Below are 24,129 nucleotides of genomic sequence, written 5' to 3' on the forward strand. Positions count from 1 at the left end.
TAAACATTTAATGGACCTTCCTTTTTATTATATATTTTTATTCTCTTAATGAAATTTACCGGTATTGTTATGTTTTAACCAAGACTTGTATTTATTTTTATTGGATTGAAGTATGAAACTTATTTATTTTGGTATTTGATTTTAATTTCATACTTTTATATAATTGTATTTCGTATTTAAAAAAAAAATTTAATTTAATACATAATTGTTAACGGGTACGGGTACGGGTATGGAAACGTAATCCCCAAAGGGTACGGGTACGGGGAATCTCCATTATCTAATTACGGGTACGGGGACGGGTACGGGGATGAAAAATGTAAAAAGGTATGGGTACGGTATTTTGATCCCCGTACCCTACCCTACCCATTGCCATCCCTAATTGCATGTCTTAAACTGATCCACAAAATCCCAACAGTGGATAAAACAGTCAACAGATTGCAAAATCAGCATTGATCAAGTTCCCAAACATATCTTACTCACATTATAGACTGAATTCTTGATGAGGTCACCTCGAAGAGCTTGTACTAATCTCAATTATAGCATTAAGAACAGCGAACCTCATGTTGCTATAAGAGTGCAACAAAATTCACTTCACCAAATACATGAATGTACAAATTGTTACTTTCTTAAAGAGAAAAAAAAATAGTACAAACCTTGTTGTAGGGGATATAAGGGTTAGGGACAGGCCGACATACCCTTGACCTTGAGGGTAAGGGTAAATCCAGAGAGAATCCTTGAAACCCCAATGGCATGATATGAACCTCCCACGTGTCAATCTCTCACCCACGTGGCACCCGAGATTGTAGACCGAGACACCTATGCCTGACTATATAACAAGTGAACTAAATCTAACTCAGTCCCCCATATCTAGATCTTCAAGCATAAAAATCCTCAACCATATTCAGAAGCTCTCATCATCATGGGTTCAGAAACTTTCCTAGAAGTGATCTTGGCCATCATTCTTCCACCAGTTGGGGTCTTCCTTCGTTATGGCTGTGGAGTAAGTTTTCTTTTAGTTACCCTATTCCCAAATCCCATTTGTTTATTTTGGTTTGAAGTTTCATTGATTTTGGTTATTGGATTGTGGAAAAATGCAGGTAGAGTTCTTGATATGTCTGTGTCTGACAATATTGGGATATTTACCTGGGATCATATATGCAATATATGTCCTAGTGGGATAGTTTTGTGATGAGGTTTTGGGTTTTGTAAGGAATAACGGCAACAACATTGTCTGTTTGTCCACTTTGGTGATTCTCTTTATTGTGATCTGTAATCTGGGATCTTAATTAGCTCGTTTTCCTTGTAAATGTTCATGAGTTTTGGTATGTTTTCTGTCAGAATTGTTGTGGCATACCGAGACTGGTTGAATTTATGTTTAAGTATTATTTGGAAACTACGGTGCAATTTGTGAGATGCTTGTTTGGATTGGAATCCGGAGGTACTAAAAATGTGTAGTCGTATTAAGTTGCTTTAAGCTAAGGGTGTGAAACTTCTGGGAATTGGTGTGATATTTCATACCTGATACATGAAATATATGTTGCAGAGTTTGTGACCGATTTTATGTTGAATAGTTTGAGGTGGTGATTTGATGGTTTTACGGAATCAGAATGTTGAGGAGAAATACTGGTGGGATATAAATATATAATCCGATAGTCTAGCATAATGTAGAAATCAGTGTTAGATAGACATGTTGGTGGGATGTTGACCCAAAACAAAAATACATGTTGGTGGGATAGTATAGTAGAAGTGTTCGGTAGACATGTTGGTAGATCTAATATTGATATTAGCAGTGGTATGCCTCTCCCTGTGTTAGGACTTAGGCCAACGATGATGATATTCATTCAACTCCCTATAGTAACAAGTAAAAATTAAGCCGAAACTTCTAGTATGCCACTATGCTATTTTAGTTTGAGCCTGTCATGTCTGAACCTACCAGGGAGATGTTTATAATAGAACTTCATGCATTTTGAGAGTTGCTCCGTCATTGGTACATTTTTATTATCTACATTTTTACAATTACCCAGTGAGTTGAACCTCTGTTAGCAACTTAGCACTCACGTTTGTTGTATTCGAATTTTCCATCTCAGCATTTGTGTCCGCTTGCCCGCATATTGTAGATTGTTGATGAATACACTACCAAATTCGTAAGTGCCTATTTGTAAAAATGGTGAAATTATAACCCTTTCAGTAATAAGCCGAACGCTGTAGTTATAGGGCCTAGAAGTTGGAACTTGATGAAGTGACGCCAAGCAGCCTAAATCTGTTATCAGAAGATGTGTGATTGTTCAGCGGATAAAAAATGAACAATACATTTGCTGCTATTGTTCCCAATTATGGTGAATTGGTGATTGCACCAAATATATAGCGAAAATGTAAGTTTCCTAGTAGTAGAAGGAAGTGAAACAATAACACTTGCCCCGATGTTACAAATCCTGGCGCCAACTCAGATGAATGTCGTGAAGCTTGTTAGTGAGATTTTTGTGATGAAGGAGAATAAACACGATCAATATCTTGGCCTCTATTTAAGGAAAATACCAAAATCAGAACACAGCTGAACTCAACATTTTGTTCACAGGAAAATTTTAAGCCAAAGGAGGTACTAGCCTCTTTTTTTTTTCAGAATATTTTTGGTGACAAATTAGGCACTCGAATCATTCTAGTCTGCTTTGAGCTCCATGACAACATCACAGCCAAGATCAATGATGCCGACTTGTTTTGTTATACTTTCAATTTGGTTTTTGAAGTAATATGCATTTTCCCGGTCACCATCTTCTTGACCGATGCACATTCTCCAGGACAATGCGTGTTGGGATCTTCATTCTCTTTGGTGCTTTCCTTGTCCATTCTGTTGAGCGCCTTCTGCACATTCCTCTTCCCGTCAACATTTCTTGGAGGTTTACGCTTACCATACTGATTTGCACCTCCATTTTGAGACACTATGCTTGGCACAACAGAATGAAACGGGCTACCCCTTCCTCGCAGCAAAGCAATCTCCTGTCACTCAAAGGAATGTACAATTAGTACTTGCGCATGTCATATTCCAAACCTGACAAATGACGATGTTTATTCAGCCGCATAAATAGTGGGAAGAACTCACCTCATCGAAGAAGCCATTCTTTGGTGATGGGACTCGCAGACCTGAGGTCTTCATATGTTGATTTGTGAGACTTGTTTCCTGATTTTCATGTCCAAAATAATGTACCGTATCTGAGGTCTGAGATGTATAACTCCCAAAAGGAATCTGCCTGCTGATAGATCTCTGACTCATAGATGATTCTGAGGACCATCCATCAAGAGAAGTAGCAGATGATGCGTAAACAGTAGATTTGGGTGTGAACATTTCACAAGGATCACTTTCGTGTTCATCTTTGTTTGTCTTTGTGAATCTTGAAGGACTGCTGATGGTGAAGCCATCGGCAGCAAGATCGTCAAGTGAATAATCAACTTTGCTTCTCGAGTTCATTGGACATTCACTACTGGTCTCATTTGAAGCTGGAGAAACTGAGGATGATGATTTTGGGGACGGTGTATAACTATGAGGCATTATACTTGATGACGCCCTCGAGCAAGGTTTCTTCGTAAGAGTTGAACATTGTCCTGCAGCTAGAGCATATGACTTTTGTGTCAGTTGCACACTGTGATCAACAAAAGAAACATAATACATGTTACGAAATTTAATTAGCATCCTTGGGATTTCCTTCGTACCAGGTGCAGCCTTTGCAGATCCCGTCTTGACATGTTTTAGGCCCAAAGAAGACCTCTTGGCTGCAGCTGTTGCAGAGGGATTCAAGCCACTGAATATCTTTGGTTGTTTAAGAGATGCTGTTGGGATAAATTTCCCACTTCCAGCAACAAGCTTCAAAATATCAGTACTTTATCAGTCAACTCATTTTTCAATGATCCTCTAAAATGCATGCACAACTATTAGTAAAACAGAAGTTATTCCTGTCCATTTAAGGAATAGCCGTCTTTTTGAGGAAACAAAATTTTGCCTTTGGGAATCTGAATTCCAAAATATACATATTCACTCATGAAAGCCACCAGAAAAATAATAGATCATGACAATAACAATCACAAGAACTTAACCTCACCTGAGATGAAGCATCATATTTCTTCGAGCCTGAAAAGTAAAATCTCATGTTAGCAACAAAGCGCATATATCATAAGTTACACTGTTACAGTGAAAGAGAGCTCACGATGGACATTTTGCAAGCCTCTTCCTCCTTTCAATTTCAGACTAGCTGGCTTCGGCATAGATGACCTTGTGTCCTCAAAAAGTTCAAATTCAAGGCTTTCCAAAGGAGAACTGCCACTATCTATTGTAGACTTCGACTCCGTGGACCTCCAAACTTCTTTAATCTCAGGAAGCTGATGTGACTCGGATTTCTTGAATCCTTTGTTTACTATTGACAACTCCTCAGGATCCAAAACCCCTATGTACAAGTACGAAACCAGAAATCTATACAGTTCCAAGCTGTCGATATTTGATAACAGGCCAAAGAATAACTGTTAGATACCCCAATTATTTCATACCTGGGCTTGTGTAAAAAGCATTATCCCAAGCTAAGCTCTTTCGATCACTACAGCTCTCAAATTTTCTTGTTCTTTCAGGTTCCAAAGACTCCGAAGGCAATAGTATCTCGTCCTCATTCCCAAGTAGGTTAATTGCATTGCCTGTAGCTCCAGAACTCGTAGTCTGAAGCAGCTCTTCAGGGTCCAACACTCCTGAAAATGTGGATTTAGGCAGTGAATAAAAAGCAACTGAGACACTTTATGTTATATGTATTTTATTTTTTTTTGGCGAGATTATGTTATATGTATTTGATGAGTCTCATAAAAGAGTACCTGGACTAGTGAAGAAGGCACTGTCCCAAGCCAAACTCTTGCGGACATTAAACGTGGATTTGGTTTCTGAATGTTGGGCGTCTTGTGGACTCACATGGTCGAGTAGTCTAAACCCATCAAGCTTCTTTCTGTCATCTGAGTTCCATTTGAAGCAATTTGTTTAGCAATATTAAAATTCATGAACATATGAAGGAAAACACATTGGCTCGAGTGGCTCTCATAACAAAGTAACAAACCCATTTGGCATCTTTTACTGAATTCATGTTCATACTCTTGTGAGCAGAATTTTGTAGACTAATCGAAGCATGATCATCAAAGTTTATGAATTAACAAGACCTTTAAGAATTTCTACTCATCAGGAATGTAGCACCTGAAAACTGATTGCTTTGAAAGTCCTAAGAAATTGAAAGAATGAAGATAGAAATGAACTTCTTGATAATCCCTAGAGAGAGAGATACCTGGAAAGCCTTGTTCTTGAAAAGACATAACCAATGGTTCTTGTCTTCTAGAAAGAGAGTGAGACAGTGAGTTCCCAAGGGAAAACTCAAAATAACAAGACAAAAGTAATGGTTTCTAAAGAGTGATTATTCCGAAAATGAAACGCCTGATTTAATATTTATGAGAAAATGGAAACGCTAATTCTGTTGTATTATCCTCTATTGATTGGCCTTAATCATGACTTTTCAAATTTTTAAGATTACAATTAGTTCTTTCGGCAAAATTTTATTCCAATGTAAACTTTCAACATATATATAATAACCAGGGATCCGACTCCTCTAAATTGAGGAACCCGTGAAATTATGTAAATTTCATAAAATCAATCTAGTTTTGTTTAATCTAGTAGTCCAAACAATTGACACGTCATTCTTCCACAAAATATTATCTTCATGATTTTATCAAAACATGAGAAACTGTCGTTAACTCTAAAAAGAAAAGACCAATCAGAATTAAGTATAAAGTATATGAGCTAATAGCATAAATCCGGACCACCCCCACCCGTGGATCCAGATCCTCTCCTCATATTGCCTAATAAATGAATCTCAACCATCCGTCCAAAATGGATGGTCAAGATCTATACGCGTTCTTTCAGGTGATATATCCAATATCTCTTCTCTCCTCTTCCCCAACTTCTCGTCATACTCACACAATATCTCCCTCTCATCTCTTTCTTCAATCCTGGTTCTAACACAGTCACAGTCACACCCATCATCTATTAGTTCTATTCCAGCAGACCAGAAAAAAATTGATGTGATTCACACGGGGAGGACTTGCTAATCCACTTGAAGCTCTCTTTTCTTTTGTAATCAATCATCAATTACGAAGTAGAGTATGAACAATAAGGAGCTTTGAAAATCAATTACCATCTTATGGAGAGCTTTTCAATTTTCATGACATACGGTTCTCTGTCCTGTATACTTATGGAGTTCAGTTGAGAGGCCTCTTCTTCCTTAGCATTTGTACCACATTACATAGACAAAAACTGAAAAGTGTGGCTCCCTTTGCTTTTTGATACCAATCCTTACCCATTTTGCAATGTTATCTTAACAATTAGACACTCCCTGCTTCTGAACATACAAGAATCCAGTAATTTTTTGGGACTGAATTTCATACCCCTTTTGGGTAAATGGAAAGCTATCATTGGTGTTTTTTTCTTCTTGGTCATTGTTGAATGGATGCTACGAGCATTTGTTAGCAAATTTTCAATCCTTCATTTGTTGATCACTTGTTAGCAACAAATGAGAATACTGAATATCACTTACCATCAATTGATCATCTTAATTAGAAAACCATCCCTTCTCTGAAGCACTACAACAATACTAGAGTCATAATCCCAAACACTGTCAAACAAAGGAAGAAGAAGAAGAAGAAGAAAGCTGAATATACATAAACCAGTATTCGAGAGAACTCGGAAGGGGAGAGATGGGTGTGAGACTAGCTAAAATTTGAGAAAGAGGAGAGAGATAGACGATATATCATTAAAGAAATCCTGAAAGAACGCATATAGATCTTGACCATCCATTTTGGACAGATGGTTGAGATTCATTTATTAGGCAATATGAGCAGAGAATTATGAGGAGATGATTCGGATCCGGATCGTACCCCTGATTTTGGCAGAGCAAACCAACTTGCTCCAAACAGAACGGAGTACTTTCTTTGCGGGAAAATTCTAGTATGCAGATAGGCATAGGCATACCATACGGACTAAAACTTGTGGTTATAATTGGTTATAGAAGTTTGTAAAAAGACTATATAATTACCATTTCACCCCATTTGTCCCTCATAAACCCACCCATGTGCAATGATAGGACAGATTTTCAATCTATATTCAATATTCTTCTGTACAACAGATGAATTCTTTGTGGGTATCAGAGTTCGTATCTGACTCGTGATCCGGGTCAACAATTAACTCTCCTTCCAAATCCTCCAAATCCATAGCATATGCTGCACTTAGAACCTGCATCAGATGTGATGGTTTCGCTTTTCCACCTGCTATTACGCGCGGCGCTTTTCCACTTTTTTTGCTTGACTTCACTCCACTTTTTACTCTGCTTGACTTCTTTTGTTTCCCATATGTGTGTATACTTGTGTCACTAAGCTCCCAACTAGGGTCCCAACTCGACGGGTGCACCTCTACCTCATGCAAGTCTGCTACCTGCTCCTCTGCCTCAAGCCAATTTGATTCGTGCACCTTTTCCTCATCCCGAGTACTCTCTTCGGGATATTGCCAATCCAAATTCTCCTCTTCGCAATCCAAAACGACCGCGGCTCGCAAAATCTGTTTAAGAACTGATGGTCGTTGCCTGGCGCTGGCGCGTCTCTTGTTGTATGAATCTGAAGCCTCCATCTCCATTTCATCAGCATTATTGGGGTACTCCAGTTCATCGTTTAACTCTTGGACCTCCACCTCTTCTATCATGTCCTGCTCTTCAACGGCCATATTCAGCGCTTGGCCACCTCCATAACTTGACATTATCCTGCTGCCGCGCGCGCGTAGTCCTATTTTTTTCTTGGGAAGTCTGAGTTTCTTGTTTGATTCGAAAGGTTCCTCCACAATCTCCGCCTGAGGTCTTATTATGCTGCGTCTGAGCTTTTTCTCAATTTCTTCCAACTCCTTATCTATGGGCGTTAGAGTTGGTTTTTTGCGAGGTGGTTTTCTATCCGGATCCGTCTGACTCTGACCCATCTCTTTGCCCACCTGCAAGTTGAATTTAAAGGCCACATTCACCAAGTCATCGGCCATGAGAACTAGAGCTTCAACATCCCCCACAGCCTCAACGGTTACGTCCGATTTGGGTAATGTATGCTCCTCCGTCAAGGAGGTTCGTGACACCCATTCAAAAAGTTCATGATCTCCATAGTGCTGTCCTGAATAACAGTAGTGGTCATCGCAATTGATCTTTCTGATGCGTACCAGTCCACTCACAATGAGAAACATCTTATCAAATTTCTCTTCACTGGTAATAATATCACTCGACTTGTCATTGTATTTCATCAGCTTAAACTTCTCACAAATTTCTTTCAACCCTTCTTCGTCCACATTTTGAAGATTCGGCACCTAATTAAGATTGAAAAGAGTTAAAATAATCTTATAGACGAATTGAAATTAAGGAAGCTAGTTTGATGGACATAATCTTATCTTACCTGCTTCAGCCAAGTGATCAACGGATCAACTGTGGATAGCTTGTCCTGAACGACATCTATTGGGAGAGTGGCGGGCAGCTTCATGAACTGTGTCATGGAATTATTAGAGAATATGTTCTTCAAGTCATGGACTCTGAGTTCACGAACCTCAACAATGCCGGTGTTGGCGGGGACCTTTACACTACAGGTTGACAAGGGTACAATGGCAGGAAAGGAGGTCTGTGATAATGACCAGTTTATAACCCAATGTACAAGTTCCTCTCCATAAAAATCTCTTACGCCAAGTGACTCCCTTGTACAAGGTCGAGAACTTTCAATCGACAAACTACTCCCCTCTACTAAGAACATTTTATCAAGTGGATCATTCTCTTGTATAATATAACTGTCGCTGCTATAGTTGGACTTGTGGAGATGTCTAGAGATATCTTTCAACAATTGACTCTCCATTTTTTGGAATATTGGTACCTATAATTAGACATATATGTATATTATCAACCGCATGTTAATCTGATATATTGATATTAAGTAATTGTAAGTCAAGGCTAGGCAAGAAATTAACTTACTTTTCTTAGCAAAGTTACCAGGTCACTGGTCAAAAGCTCCCACTCAAAAACCTCCTTTAGATGGGGGGTCCTCCCGTCAAAATATGACCTGAATTTAGAGCCTACAGTCTCCATGTCTCTTGCCGTAAGACCAAGGACCTCAACAGTTTTATCGAGGGCTCTGACGGATTCATTTGATATGCCTGGAAAGGATGTCCATGCTGGCCAAGTTAGAAGTTTTTCACCGTATACTTGCCCTGCACCTAGTTCCAAGGGATCACCCGAATAATCTTTCATTTCAATTTTTACAAATCCGTCCACGATGAAGATCATCTTTTCTAGTGGTTTATCCTCTTGGATAATGATATCATTCTTATTGTACGTCTCGGGCTTAAGATGGACAGAGATTTCTCTCAATACTTCTTCATCCATATTTTGAAGCAATGTCTATAACAACATAATATATAGTCGATCACTATAGCAGAGAGAATAAGAGATCTCTATATATATTTATAGTGAATGAATATAGAATTTCAATGGAGAAGATCCATACGTACGTCAAGTATAACTGTGGAGGAGTTCTTACCGTCTTTAGCCTATTCAACGGCATACAACTTCTCATCTCCATCTGAAGTGCCGATGGAAGAATAGAGAAGATATTCTCTGGATCAACATCTCTTTTTTCTTCTAGCTCTAATTGGACCCATTCCATGATATATGGTTTTCTGCTCAAAGGGATGCCATTGTTAGATAACCACCGTTCTATTGCTTCCCCTTTCTCTTCCATCTTCTTATGAATTCTCATCTTCCATCTGTGTGTCTCCCTCCTTGAAGTCTCCAACTGAATATATGTCTATTCCATGCAACAACAATTAATTAGTTTGGTTTGATATATAGGTTTAGTAACTATTTCGTATTGGCACTCTATAATGCACTACATTAGTATACGTACATCTAGTTTTCGACTTTTTCGTATGTCTACGTACACGTACAATCATGAGCAAAGGTTAAATTTTTTTTCAATAAAACCCCACGAGGGGGATTGTATGAATCTAAAACCATGTTTGAGAGATTGTTTTTTTTCTTTTCTAACATCAGTTGAGTCACTTGGGTGATTAATTAATTAGCTATAAATGTCAGGCTCAAATGAGAAAACGAAACGATAAAAAATGACTAGCTAGGGACCGACCTGTAAATTTCCAATGAGATATATAAATAGTAGCAACCCAATTATAGAAATAGAAGCCGCAAAGAGGTTTTCCCATGTATTGACACTGGTCTGGAGGTTCGATCCAAGCGAACTGCAAAATGAGATCGAGCAATTGAAATATATATTTGAGATACAAAACTTTAGGTCTAAGTATAATATTATTAATGGTCAAACATCATTTTGTCTAATGACATAAGTCTCTTCTTATAAGTGAGAAATCGGGAGTTTAACACTCAAAATAGACTTAGACTCGTTGTAGTATTGAGTTGTTTAACTGATAAAAAAATATATATAGTACTAATGCATATTTCTTTTAGGAAAATGCTTCCAGGCCTTAAGGATTTATGGCTTTAATCATAGGTGGCATGCCAAATCCCATATCAGCATCATCAAATAAAAAAATCATGCTATGTCATTTTTGGTAAAAATACAATCTTATCCTTTCATATCTAATGACTCTAGATTATTTTGTTTTCTATTCTATAAAAAAATGTTTTTGAAGCCATTTTTTTCATTACTCGTGCTTAAATTTAAAATGTGAAATATATATATATAATTATACTCAGTTCAAAAATATGACTCATTTGAATATATATATATATAGACATACATATATTAATTTTCCAGGGAAGAAAATTATATATATATGTATCTATATATATATATATATGTGTGTGTTTATATATAGTTCATCCAATATAAATTCGATAGAGTATTTTTTTTATTCTTTTTTAAAGTTTGATGGAGAATATAGTGAATTAAGAAGTATAAAATTATTTGATTCACCAAGATAATTTTTATTAAATATCGTAATTGTGACCCTAAATCTAATGAATTATTATAATATATATTTGACTCCATAAAGAAATGCATTTAATTTAGTTCATGTAAGGTAACTAAATCAACTACAAAAAATTGGTAACTAAATCATTTTGATGAAAATAAACAATATTTGGTATAATTATTTGTTAATTTGGTGTGATTGTTAATTAGATCGTTATTAATAAACTATATTTGGTATAGGTACCTATATAGGCATGTCTGTATTAAAAGGATACGCAAACATTCATATTAGTATACATACTGTCATGTATAAATTAATCCTCCTTATAATAAGGTAATCAGACAAATCTAAACTTAAATTAAATTCGCAAATTGGAAAGAAAATTTAACATTCATATTAGGTAGCTCATGAAATATTCTGATTCAAGAGGTAAGAAGTTCCCCACTAATAAATTGATTTTTTATAAAGGTTTAAAATTTTCATTTATGATATTGATTTTAAAATGTTGATTTAAGTAACTTGATCACCATACTCTAAATTATTTTCCTTGTTCGTTCAAATCATAATAAGTTTACGTCAAGCATGAGAACTTTTTTGGTCAAGAGATGAACTTCATTGAATAGGTATGAGATATAGTGATTGAATATGTATGTTAAGTGTGAAGTGATGCTTCATTTAATTAATGTCTAAAATACAAGTCATCATCCACATTAACATAAATTAACATATTGTTCTACATGAATAAATACGTACTAGATATCCAATGATGATTTCAATAACATTGAAAAAGAAGCTAACCATCTTTAATATATCGATTTTAAGTCATGAACATATCTTATAATAACAAACAAGTATTAAGTAGTCAATAATGAACTAATAATGTTCCCTTGAAACTTTTTCCTAATAGAATATTCACATTGAAATAAAAATCATTGTTCACATTGAAATTCAAAGTCATAAACATGTCACATAGTAAAATATAAGTTACAAGTACCAATAACCTAGTATTGTTCACTTGGAACCTTTCCCAAATAGCATGTTTCGGAACCTTTCCCAAATAACATGTTCACATGCATTGAAATTCACATTAAAATAGAAGACATTATTTACATTAAAATTTGAAGTTGCCCTTCACATTGAAAGTTACAGTCCTAAACATGTCTTATAGTAACAAAGAATTAAGTTATACATAGCGGATAATAAACTAGTAATTTTCACTTGGAACCTTTCCCTAATGACATATTCACATTAAAATAGAAGTCATAATACACATTGAAGTTCACATTCAAATATAAGTCATTATTCACATTGATATTTAAAGTGATAAACATAAGTTATAAGCAGCCAATAATGAGCTAGTACGTAATGATCACTAAACAAATAAGTACTAAGTAGCTGATAGTGAGTTAGTATAATTCACTATAAACTTCTCTTTCGTGGAATATTCACACTAAAATAAAAGAAATAAGTACTAAGTAGCTAACTATGTGCTACTTGCAAGTTCATTGAGGACGTTTTCTAGCTTAATGTCGTATTCACACTAAAATAGAATAAATAAGTTTGGGGTTTAGGGATAAGAGTTTAGTGTTTAGGGTTTAAATATTAAATATATTAAATAGTTAATAATGAGCTAAGTACAAGTTCACTGGGGACTTTCCCTAATGATATATTTGCATTAAAACGTACAAAACACATTATATGTATTAAATATCTCTTGTATTAATTTCATCATTTTAAAGTCTCATGTATTAACTACTTAGCAAGTTTAAACTATTTTTTATACTCCTCCCCTCTACTTGGTAGTACGTATACTAATATAAATGTTTGCATATCCTTTTAATATGGACATGCCTATATAGGTACCATATACCAAATATAGTTTATTAATAACGATCTAATTAATAATGTCACATCCCGACCCTTAAATTTTTACCTTATTTACTAGCTTGGTTATAATAAGAATTTTACCGTCTCCGTCAATAAATGTATAGTTTAATTGGTCCTTAGAGGGGTTTGGGGGACGGTTATTTTCGGAGGATTATTCGTAGGAGAAAAATATGACGACGGTAAAAATGATAAATTTTAACTAGTAAAAGGTAATTTTTATTAGGGTATTATTTTTCGGGGTGTTTTATTTTTGGAGTTGGGTTTGTTGTGGAGTGGGTTTAAGTTGGACCGGGTGTGGGAGAAGCCCAACACCTATACACACTCACTTCTCTCCCGATTTCCCTCCGCTGAAACTCCCCCCCCCCCCCCCCCCCTGCCAGACTTTCCGGCCGTTCGTCCGCCGCCGTCCGGCCACCGTTAGCCGCCGCTCCGATCCCAAACGGTCGGCCTCCGATCCAACTACCTCCCTAGACCGGTGACAACCCCCTTAGCGCCGCCGTGAGAGAGAAACGATGCCCAAAACCGCTAGCTGTCGTGGTGGTTTTCTCGTCAGAACTTTCTCCTCCGGTCGCTATAGCCGGAGCTGCTTGGCTCAAAAGAAAACCCTCCTCCCATGCAGCAACCCCTCCAAAGGTCTCACTCTCTCTTGAGCTAGGTAAAGAGATGTGTGGAGTTGAATTTTAATTTCTAGGGTTTTTTAGGACGTTTTGGTTCGATTACCCTAGTTAGGCTTGGAATTGATGTTTGTGCTAGTTAGGAAAGTTGTAGAGAGGGTTGAGAGGAAGATGCTGTCGAAATTTCTTAGGCATTGGAGGTCGCCGGAGTCGGCCTCCGGCCGCCGCTGTTTAGGAGATTTTTATGGTTTTAAATGTGGAATAGTAAGGAGAGTTTATTGATGTGAATTATGGAATTTTTGGAGGAGTTTTGGTTAGGTTTGTGAATTTCTAAAGTTTGGTATTTTTGGCGGTTAATTAATGTAGAATCCGGCTATAGGATTAAAGTCGTTAAATCGGAGGGAGGTTGTGTTACGGCTGCCGATTTTGGTATTAAAGTTTGGATCGTTTCGGTTTAGGAATATCGAAATTAGGTGAGAATGAGCGTGGTTACGGCTCAGATTTATTTTGCCTGTTTTTGAGTAAGTATTGGAATTTCGGTTGGGAAATTAATATTATATTTGGAACAGGACATGAGGAGGCTCGAGCAGACGAGGCCCCAGATCGACATCAGGCTTAGGCCTAATTTTTTAGTGGACTTTTGTTTTAAATAATATGCATGCTATGGTTATGGTTGAACATTTAAATTGTTGGAGTTTTGACGTCATTTAATTTTGACGTTTTTATTTCTCTTGGAGAGTTACCGAAAAATGGGGTAAATCCCATTTTTCGGTGAGTATAAATATGTATATTGAGGAGAGTATGTATATAAATGCTAGCTAGCCATATGTGTCTGTCCACCTTAATAGCGTAGCATATAGCCGCATTATAGTGTGACGTGAGCGTTGAACGTGAGCGTAGTAGACCTATATGAGTGTTTAATTCATATAGGGGGTATGGACACATATTTATACACCCGTCTGTCCACCTTAATGGTGTGGTGTAGCACGGCATTAAGGCGTGAGGTGAGCGTTGGACGCGAGCGTAGTTTTCTTATATAGACCAATGAATTTATATAGAGAGTATGGACGTGTGTAAATACATACATATATTTTAGAGCCTGAGAGGCTTGATATTTTATGAGATTAAAGTTTTATTGCGTGCAGCATGCATTCGATTTTTCCTTGCAAATTGATTTGGAGAAACATAGATATTTTACTTATTAATTTATCTTTGTCCACTCACTCTAACGTTTTCGAATGTTTTCCCCTGGGCCCTTCATTTTAAAACACCCAGTCTGCAGAGTTTATGTTGGATCTAGTAGGAAACGGGGCACAGTCACCTACATTTCCACCACCTTTCATCAGTAGGTTACCTAATTAACCTACCCGTGTTTTCTTGCTTCCGCTAATGTTTAGTAGCTTTGAATACTTTGGAATTAATGTAAATTATTTCGGTGGTGTGCTCGGTCTGTCAATTTCTGTTTAGAGTTTCTGAAGAATAAGGTTTACTGTTTTAGTTGGATATTTATGTGATGTTTGGATGTTGATGTATTGTTGATATTGTGGCGATTGTGTTTGGGGGAACGGATGGTTCCAGGAGTTAAGGTTGGATGTGTTTTAGTAGGAGTGTAAATTTGAAATTTTTAGGTTAGGGTTGTCCATTTTCAAGGGAGGTTTTGCCAATTTTTCGGTAAATCTTTCCTTGGGAGTGGTCCCCGCAAAATTTACTTCGGGTTTCAGGGTGAAATTCAGGGTGAGTCTTGACAAATAATCACACCAAATTAACGAATAATTATACTAAATATTAATGTTTATTTTCATCAAAATGATTTAGTTACCATTTTTATGTAGTTGATTTAGTTACCTTACATGAACTAAATTAAATGCATTTCTTTATGAAGTCAAATATTATAATAATTCATTAGATTTAGAGTCACAGTTACGATATTTAATAAAAATTATCTTTGTGAATCAAATAGTTTTAGACTTCTTAATTCGCCATTATTTTTTCTTTTTCTTTTATATATATATATATATATATTCTCCATCGAACTTTAAAAAGAAGTAAAAAAATAAAATCTCTATCAAATTTATATTGGATGAACTATGTATAAACACATATATAGATACATATATATATATATGTATAATTTTCTCCTTGGAAAAATTATGTATGTGTGTGTGTGTATATAAATATTCAAATGAGTTCATATTTTCGAACTGAGTATAATTATATATATATATATATATTTCATATTTAAATTTAAGCACAAGTAATAAAAAAAAGGCTTTGAAAACATCTTTTTATAGAATACAAATAAAATAGTCTAGATTCATTGGATATGAAAGGATAAGATTGTATTTTTACCCAAAAATGACATAGCATGATTTTTTTTTATCTAATGATGTGGATAGGTGATTTGGCATGCCATCTAGGATTAAGGCCATAAATCCTAGGCCTTAATAAGGCCCTCTAGCACTACCCTTTCTTTTATTCACACACCTTTTTATTCGTAAAAAAATAACATAAAAATTGAAGCAAAACAAATCTAAGTAAAGGATTCAGGTCCGATAAGAAAATATGCGTGTATGCTTTTATGGCATGTTTATGTGTGTATTTGAAATTTAATTTGAGAAGTGAGAGAATGATTTAAGTATATGAGAATTTATGCATTTATGTACACATGATGACATATGAATGAGTATGGGTCTCACCTCCTGATGAAGAGATTAACTTAACAACTCGGATTTGAAACCAAAAGGGGGAGGTGTATTTAGGAACCAAAGCCTCGGGAAACAATATTTTTATCCAAAGTACTCTTATGTAAATAAGATCAGTCGTAATTAATTTTTTCTTATTCTAATTTAATAGGGTAAGTAATTAAACAACTCAATGAAAATGAGAAAAAAAAAAAACAAATGTAAATGAAATCTCCAATTCTCCATGTACGATTTTATTTTGTCTCTCATACATGATCAATTCATATGTATTGTAATAATTATACGCCAAAAGAAATGCATATGTCATAGGAGCAACAACAATATTGATATTATGTCCATAGAAGAAGAAAAAAATAAGTATTGGCGGTCTCAAAAACAAACCTCAAATTTTGCAAACCCCACCAAAAACAATTTGAGAGCTTCTCTGAATAATTAGTTGAAGCTAGTATACCAAGCTGAAGGATACTGAGATATATGCCAAAATCAAAGAACTTTTTATTAGGGGAATGCATAGAGCAAGCCTCATCTAGAAATGCGATATTTCTCAGCGCATGGTGATCACGACAGTCCAAGTTATTCGGGTCGCATCCATTTTCAATTCGACAACCATACTGCCAGCAAGTTGTGACTCGTTGAACAGCAAAGAAGTACCAAAATGCTCCGATTATCTATGAGATGACAAACATGACTTACGATCAAAAAGACTCTGAAGTATTCTAATTTCAACTAAACAACTAATAGTAAGAATTAGATTCAAACTTACATGACTGGCAAAGATGTATAGAAAAAAATTCAATAGACCTTTAAGCCAGATTGGAGTCTCTTCTTTGGAAGACTTCTTGTAGTCTTGGCACGACCGGTAAATGCGAAAAACTCTGGGTACATATTGTGCTACCACAAAAAAATTCATAAGTTTCCTTAAAGATCCCGAGCCCTTCATTTTGCACATAAAGTTGAGAATGACGACCTGGACAGTTAATTATTTCAGTCTTGTAATTAACGTAAAAGTAAGAATATACACGTACACACACATACATATAAAAGGGTATGCACTTCTCTAGCTATTATTACCTGTGGAATGGGAAGAACAGCCAGAATATCAATCAAGATGTATGAATGCGCCTTAATTATGCCTGGTTCTTTTGCTGTATTATTATTGGAGAAACTTTCCGAACGTACAGCTGAACAGTTCATATAGCTATATACTTGTAAAAAGATGTTCAACAAATAACATATATCTGTCAACGATCTCAGTGAAAGAGCTGCTATCTTCAAGTTGTTGTCCAACCTCAGACACTTCATGTCCTCGTTAATTATAGGGATGTAAAGGAACAAAGGATCCACCAGAACAGCAGATGCTATAAAAAAGACATTCCACTTTCGAATGAATGACCCCTTAGGATCAACAAGTTCCTTCATCGTTAGCCATTTCGCGCTGCTTGATCCTTGTGCTGCATCTGTAGTAAGGGTGTTTCTTGTTCCGGTCTCTGCATTTGATTCGATATTGCTGGACAAGAGACAAAAATAAAACGATGAAATTTGGACTCTGAGTAATCAGCTGAAAATAGTGAAATAGGACTACTGATGATATACTAGGCAAGCAGATCGACTCGTAGTAAATCCTGTTAAGCTCGTCTTACAGATATATAATTTGTTCTTCTTTGATACAGAAATTATTACTTTGGTACAGAAGAAAACATAATTAAAACAATATTCGAGTAAAGAATCCAACCTTGCAGCTTTCTCTTTGTCTATGACTGAAGTTATTATCTCGGGGTCGGCCATAACTCGATCGGACTCAACCTTGAAGCTTTCTAAAGCTTGGGGATCGAGATATCGACATAGATGACAATGCTAGCCAGGAGCTTACAGGAGGCAGGAAAGAGTACTACTAATTCAACTTGCAAAACAAATCCCTACCCGTTGTGGGCCGATTCAACTTGACTAATGACTACAAGACTTGCTATGCGCGCACTAGCTTAGTGTCTTCTGGCTTTATGCATTTTTCATTGATCGAGAGTCTTCAGAGGACCAGAAATTTGTTGGATATCAAGTAGGAGTATTACATCCAAAAACCAAAATATCTACTGGGAATACATTAAGATGAAACAGCTTGCAAGCAAGCATTGGAGCACGTCATCAGGATCAATTAATGGCCTCCATCTGAATTATTTGAGCCTCCGCTTACTGCATTATTTGGGGGACCTCTTTCTGTATGAACATGACTGAAAAATCTATCAAATTCAAACAATTCGGCAAAGACTCCCGTGCTAACCATACGACTAATTAGTTCTAGTTACGTCAGCTCATTACTGATGAACTAGCGTTAATGACGTAGTGTCAATGACGTGGACCAAGTGAGGTACCTGTTCTATACATCTTATCATATGCAAACAAAAAGAGAGAAGTTTGCCGGAACACTGTGGTATAGCTATCTCAACAAAAGTCTATCTAGCAGTGTACAGTAGGATCAATTTAAAGTTATATTCACCCACCGGCATGTCTAACAAAAAGTCATGACATGCTAGGAATAAAAGTTAAAAGATCAAAATTCTTCAAGGATTGTTAGAGTACTCTACCCAACACCTAACCGTGGTCGGTCAGGATGCTAGGAACTTGTTCATGTCAGAATTTGGAAAGTTAACCGTAAGACGTGTTGAAAAGTTAAAAAGCCACGACAGACTCTCACCTTTCAACGCTATGAGAAACTCAACATCAAGTAAAACACCCACTCATGGTCAAGTAATGGACCTTGAAGGCCAAAGTCGTACATGTGACTTCCTCTTTCAACCCGCATTCCTAGAGCGCCGGCCAACACGCATTCCTCGATTGTCAACTCGCAGTCCTTGAGTGTTAACGACCAAAGTCTGGAAGGACAGTCCCTCTAGCCCCATGCCTCTTAAACTTACAATGTCGTAACAATTTGGTGGACTTCCATGAGACAACTTGAGAGCCTGTAAAATATCAAGAGTAATATCAATATATAAAGGTACATAAATATACTTACATTAAGAGACTAGCTTCACTCACTTACCCATGTAGGTGTCTAGAGCCCATGGCTGGTCTTGTCATGATTCCTGAACAGTATCACAAGATGGTACATATGTGTAAGAAAAACAATGGTAGCATTATGCTAAAGAGTGTTGGCACGTCCAAAAGCAGTGGCATGAACATGCCTTAGAAACAAGAGCCATGCTTCAATCAACAACCCACAACCACTCTCAAACTCTATAAAAGGAAAACCCTCCTCGTTCACAAGGAGGACAGACTCTCATTCTCCAAAAGGAAAAGCTCCACCACCCTTCCCTTCTCTAATATCATCATCAAAGGAAAAGTTCGGCAACCCATCAATGTTCAAGCTGGGAGTCATTCTCTAGCTAGGCCTCATCAACAAATCTCAATCCAACTCCTCAAGCTAACGATCATCCGGCAAAGTCAGTCAACAAATCACAAGAAGAGATGAGTCCTCACCAACGAATGTTAGCCCCACAACGATCCACATCGGATTTCAACGGAGACCTCTTTGACTGAAGTGTACACCGAAATTTTGCATCAACAACACTTTACACTCTTATTCCAGATTTTGACCTTTTTGTTACCAACCCAATATAAACTTTACTCACAATATATACCTAGCCACCTTTCACTTTCACAGTACTCAGCACAGTCTTTGTCACATTTCCAGTACTTCTGCAGTAAAAAAAAATACCATACAGTTTCTGGGACATTCTCATAACTTCTGAAGTAATTAATGCATGTATATATATCAAGGGATTCCATGCTGAGGGCCAAGCTAGCCATGTCTGTATGTACATTTTCAAACGAATATTATCCTACAGGTACTACTTTAATATCTGCTCAATTATTCAACCAAAAGTAGAAAATAGAATCTTTTTAATCCAGTAATTTTCTCGAAGGACATTGGTGACTTCATCTGCATTGCATGGGGGATGAACATGATTAAAGAAATTAACCAAGAATATGCATGGAGTCAAGTATTCGGAATTGTAAGGAGTGTTGGGCCATTTAGTGGGATTAACTTATGGACATAATTAAGGATTTTGATGGGAAAATTTCGTCAATACAAAACTTGTTACAGGAATGAGGTATCTTCTTGCGAATATTTCTTCATTTGAAAACTTTAGATAAGACTCTTATAAATACTGATTAGGTGAATCCCGAAATTCAGGACATTAGATAGATCATATGGCAGGTAATTAAGGACAGTAAGGACTTCAATATGACAGATGTTACTACCATGAAAGAGAGGAAAGTAGGTCTAGAAGGTAAAAGTTACAGTGGACGTTTTGCAAAATGTCTGTTTGTTGCCAAGTTAGGCATGAAAAGCATTTTGTGAATATTGTCCGCTTTGAGCGAAAATCACAGTATCATATATAAGTTAAATAAACCTTTTTTGAGCTCCTTTTTGGCTATGATACTGTGAATCTTGTCTGCTAGTTAAACCTTCAGTTTCGGATTTTTCAGGAATATGTATTTTTCCCTGTGATACTGCAGATGATATCTCCAGGTAAATGAATGCATATATGGTACGCTCTTCATTCTCCTGAGCCTGAGAACCTTCTGCAAATTCTTTTTCCCCTATAGTTAAAGCATATGTTAGCAACAAAGCGCACAATGGACATTTTGCAAGCCTCTTCCTCTTTCTTCGAGCCTGAAAAGTAAAAGCATATGTTAGCAACAAAGCGCATATATCATAGGTTACAGTGAAAGGGTTACAAGAGAGCTCACAATGGACATTTTGCAAGCCTCTTCCTCTTTTCAATTTCAGACTAGCTGGCTTCTGCATAAAAGACCTTGTGTCCTCAAAAAGTTCAAATTCAAGGCTTTCCAAAGGAGAACTGCCACTTTCCATTGTAGACTTCGACTCCGTGGACCTCCAAACTTCATTAATCTCAGGAAGCTGATGTGACTCGGATTTCTTGAATCCTTTGTTTACTATAGACAACTCCTCAGGATCCAAGACCCCTATGTACAAGTACGAAACCAGAAATCTATACAGTTCCAAGCTGTTGATATTTGATAACAAGCCAAAGAATAACTGTTAGATACCCCAATTAACTCATACCTGGGCTTTTGTAAAAAGCATTATCCCAAGCTAAGCTCTTTCGGTAACTACAGCTCTCAAATTTTCTTGTTCTTTCAGGTTCCAAAGACTCCGAAGGCAATAGTATCTCGTCCTCATTCCCAAGTAGGTTAATTGCATCGCCTGTAGCTCCAGAACTCGTAGTCTGAAGCAGCTCTTCAGGGTCCAACACTCCTGAAAATGTGGATTTAGGCAGTGAATAAAAAGCAACTGAGACACTTTGTTATATGTATTTGATGAGTCTCATAAAAGAGTACCTGGACTAGTGAAGAAGGCACTGTCCCAAGCCCAACTCTTGCGGACATTAAACGTGGATTTGGTTTCTGAATGTTGGGTGTCTTGTGGACTCACATGGTCGAGTAGACTAAACCCATCAAGCTTCTTTCTGTCATCTGAGTTCCATTTGAAGCAATTTGTTCAGCAATATTAAAATTCATGAACATATGAAGGAAACACTTATGGACACATTGGCTCGAGTGCCTCTCATAACAAAGTAACAAACCCATTTGGCATCTTTTACTGAATTCATGTTCATACTCTTGTGAGCAGAATTTTGTAGACTAATCGAAGCATGATCATCAAAGTTTATGAATTAACAAGACCTTTAAGAATTTCTACTCAGGAATGTAGCACCTGAAAACTGATTGCTTCGAAAGTCCTAAGAAATTGAAAGAATGAAGATAGAAATGAACTTCTTGATAATCCCTAGAGAGTGAGAGATACCTGGAAAGCCTTGCTCTTGAAAAGACATAGACAATGGTTCTTGTCTTCTTGAAAGAGAGTGAGACAGTGAGTTCCCGAGGGAAAACTCAAAATAACAAGACAAAAGTTGTGGTTTCGATAGAGTGATTATTCCGAAAATGAAACGCCTGATTTAACATTTATGAGAAAATGGAAACGCTAATTCTGTTGTATTGGCCTTAATCATGACTTTTCAAATTTTTAAGATTACAATTAGTTCTTTCGGTCAAATTTTATTCCAATGTAAACTTTCAACATATATATAACCATGGATCCGGCTCCTCTAAACTGAGGAACCCGTGAATTTATATATGTAAATTTTATAAAATCTAGTTATGTTTAATCTATTAGTCCAAAGAATTGACATGTCATTCTTCCACAAAATTTTGTCTTCATGATTTTGTCGAAACATGAGAAACTGTCGTTAACTCTAAAAAGAAAAGACCAATCAGAATTAAGTACAAAATATATGAGCTAATAGAATTAATCCGGACCACCCCCACCCGTACCCTGATTTTGGCAGAGCAAACCAACTTGCTCCAAACAAAACAGAGTACTTTCTTTGTGGGTATCAGAGTTCATATCTGACTCGTGATCCGGGTCAACAATTAACTCTCCTTCTAAATCCGCCAAATCTATAGCATATGCTGCATTTAGAACCTGCAACACAAGTGATGGTTTCTCTTTTCCACATACTATATATTACGCCTGACTAGAGGCGGAGCCAGAATTATAGATTAAGGGGGGCGAGTTACAATATCAAAAGGTAATTAACTTTTGTATATTAGACATCATTGTTGCTAAATTGAAAAAAAAAAACAAAGGTGAAATTTGGAATACAATAAATATATAGAGAAAGAGAGAAATAAGTTCATCACTTACAATGTACAAAATACAATGTGAAAAGAAATTATTCATTTTACGAATAGGGATATGATAAAATTTCATTAACGTACGAGAAATAAATTAGATAAATTATACTTATTAACAACAAATGGTGTTTATGGTTTAATAGTAAAAATTGGCCAAACCTTTTAAATTAGGATTTTTTTACTTCTAATAATCATATCAAACCTTTTGATAACTAATGTATAATTCATAAGTTGGAAAAAATTACAGGGTGCCATGGCACCCAATGGCCACAATTAGGGCTGGCAATTTAGGCCATGTCGAAACCAACCAACCGTATTAACCTACTCAAGACTCGGTAACTGACTTACTTGATACGGTATACCGTACCGGTCTTGGTAACATGATTTGTACTTGGTATTGAAATTTTCATATCATCGGTATACCATACTAACCATATATGTGTACTTATACAAAATTACACTCGTATCTATGTAGGAAACGAGAATTGAACCTCTAACATATTACAAATAACCTTCGCTCCCAACCACTGAAGCACAATACGCCTATTTTATATTTATAACATCCTACATATATAAAGAATACAAAATGTTAAGAATCCATTGCGGAAGTGAGACTCGAACTTTAAACCTCTTCCAAACAACTCTCACTCTCAACTACTAAAGCATAAGACGCTATTATTATAATATATGTATTGTTTTATATTTATAACATCCTAGCATAGAAGGAAAGGAGAGCAGCGGCTTCTCTTAACTCATATGCAAAATGATCTTGTCCGGTGGCGGCCTTAGGTCAAGGCTGGCCTCTTGGCCATGCCAATACCTCATGGTTTTGCTATCGGACGGGATTTGAAATTTGACCAACAGCTTGAGAGAGGAGGACCGGCGAGAGTTGTTGGTTAAAGGTTTTCTAGGGCAGCTGGATTGTAAGGCATGATTGGATTCGCCGATTGCTTTCTTGAGTTTTGCTTTTTCATCTGAAATTTCCAGATCTTGTGGCTCACAGTAAGGCTAAGACGGTTGGGCAGATTGATGATGGTCGTGAGGATGCAGCGGGCTTGGAAATTGCTGGTCTTTATGTAGCTGTTGTGGATCTTGTCAGACTGTGATGGTGACGTTGTTGGGCAACTCTATGGATTTCGTGGAGGTAGTGACGGAGATGATGAGACGGTGTAGGACGGGTAGCGGT

The 24,129-nt window shown here is 36.6% G+C and overlaps 3 protein-coding genes across 3 annotated transcripts; 1 reads left to right on the forward strand and 2 right to left on the reverse strand.

Annotated features, from left to right (window-relative positions):
- Positions 1-859: 859 nt before the first annotated feature.
- On the forward strand, positions 860-1,322 carry LOC101307928 (low temperature-induced protein lt101.2-like). Its single transcript, XM_004307372.1, has 2 exons — positions 860-1,000; positions 1,098-1,322. Exons 1-2 carry the CDS (start codon positions 920-922, stop codon positions 1,179-1,181), a joined length of 165 nt encoding a protein of 54 aa, XP_004307420.1. The 5' UTR covers positions 860-919; the 3' UTR covers positions 1,182-1,322.
- A 1,163-nt stretch (positions 1,323-2,485) lies between these two features.
- Positions 2,486-5,407, reverse strand: LOC101308220. Its single transcript, XM_004307373.1, has 8 exons — positions 5,304-5,407; positions 4,846-4,980; positions 4,534-4,725; positions 4,197-4,433; positions 4,092-4,120; positions 3,706-3,856; positions 3,098-3,603; positions 2,486-2,994 (listed from the first exon to the last, which is right to left on the reverse strand). Exons 1-8 carry the CDS (start codon positions 5,329-5,331, stop codon positions 2,719-2,721), a joined length of 1,554 nt encoding a protein of 517 aa, XP_004307421.1. The 5' UTR covers positions 5,332-5,407; the 3' UTR covers positions 2,486-2,718.
- A 1,764-nt stretch (positions 5,408-7,171) lies between these two features.
- LOC101301917 lies at positions 7,172-18,174 on the reverse strand. Its single transcript, XM_004308755.1, has 8 exons — positions 17,959-18,174; positions 17,298-17,733; positions 16,608-16,894; positions 10,219-10,330; positions 9,616-9,882; positions 9,051-9,476; positions 8,488-8,952; positions 7,172-8,401 (listed from the first exon to the last, which is right to left on the reverse strand). The coding sequence occupies exons 1-8, from the start codon at positions 18,009-18,011 to the stop codon at positions 7,172-7,174; spliced, it is 3,276 nt and encodes a 1,091-aa protein (XP_004308803.1). The 5' UTR covers positions 18,012-18,174.
- Between the last annotated feature and the right edge of the window lie 5,955 nt (positions 18,175-24,129).

Source organism: Fragaria vesca, linkage group LG7, assembly GCF_000184155.1.
Source record: "Fragaria vesca subsp. vesca linkage group LG7, FraVesHawaii_1.0, whole genome shotgun sequence".
NCBI classification, from domain to species: Eukaryota; Viridiplantae; Streptophyta; class Magnoliopsida; order Rosales; family Rosaceae; genus Fragaria; species Fragaria vesca.

Coding starts and splice junctions, on each gene's coding strand:
- LOC101301917 (XM_004308755.1), bottom strand. CDS start 18,011: ATGGCCGACCCCGAGATAATAACTTCAGTCATAGACAAAGAGAAAGCT. Junction 9,883..10,218: donor ATCTCATTGGAAATTTACAG/GTCGGTCCCTAG, acceptor TGCATGGAATAG/ACATATATTCAGTTGGAGAC. Junction 8,953..9,050: donor TGGTAACTTTGCTAAGAAAA/GTAAGTTAATTT, acceptor GTCTAATTATAG/GTACCAATATTCCAAAAAAT.
- LOC101307928 (XM_004307372.1), top strand. CDS start 920: ATGGGTTCAGAAACTTTCCTAGAAGTGATCTTGGCCATCATTCTTCCA. Junction 1,001..1,097: donor TCCTTCGTTATGGCTGTGGA/GTAAGTTTTCTT, acceptor GGAAAAATGCAG/GTAGAGTTCTTGATATGTCT.
- LOC101308220 (XM_004307373.1), bottom strand. CDS start 5,331: ATGTCTTTTCAAGAACAAGGCTTTCCAG. Junction 4,726..4,845: donor TGCCTTCTTCACTAGTCCAG/GTACTCTTTTAT, acceptor CCACATTTTCAG/GAGTGTTGGACCCTGAAGAG. Junction 4,121..4,196: donor AGGCTTGCAAAATGTCCATC/GTGAGCTCTCTT, acceptor TTTACTTTTCAG/GCTCGAAGAAATATGATGCT.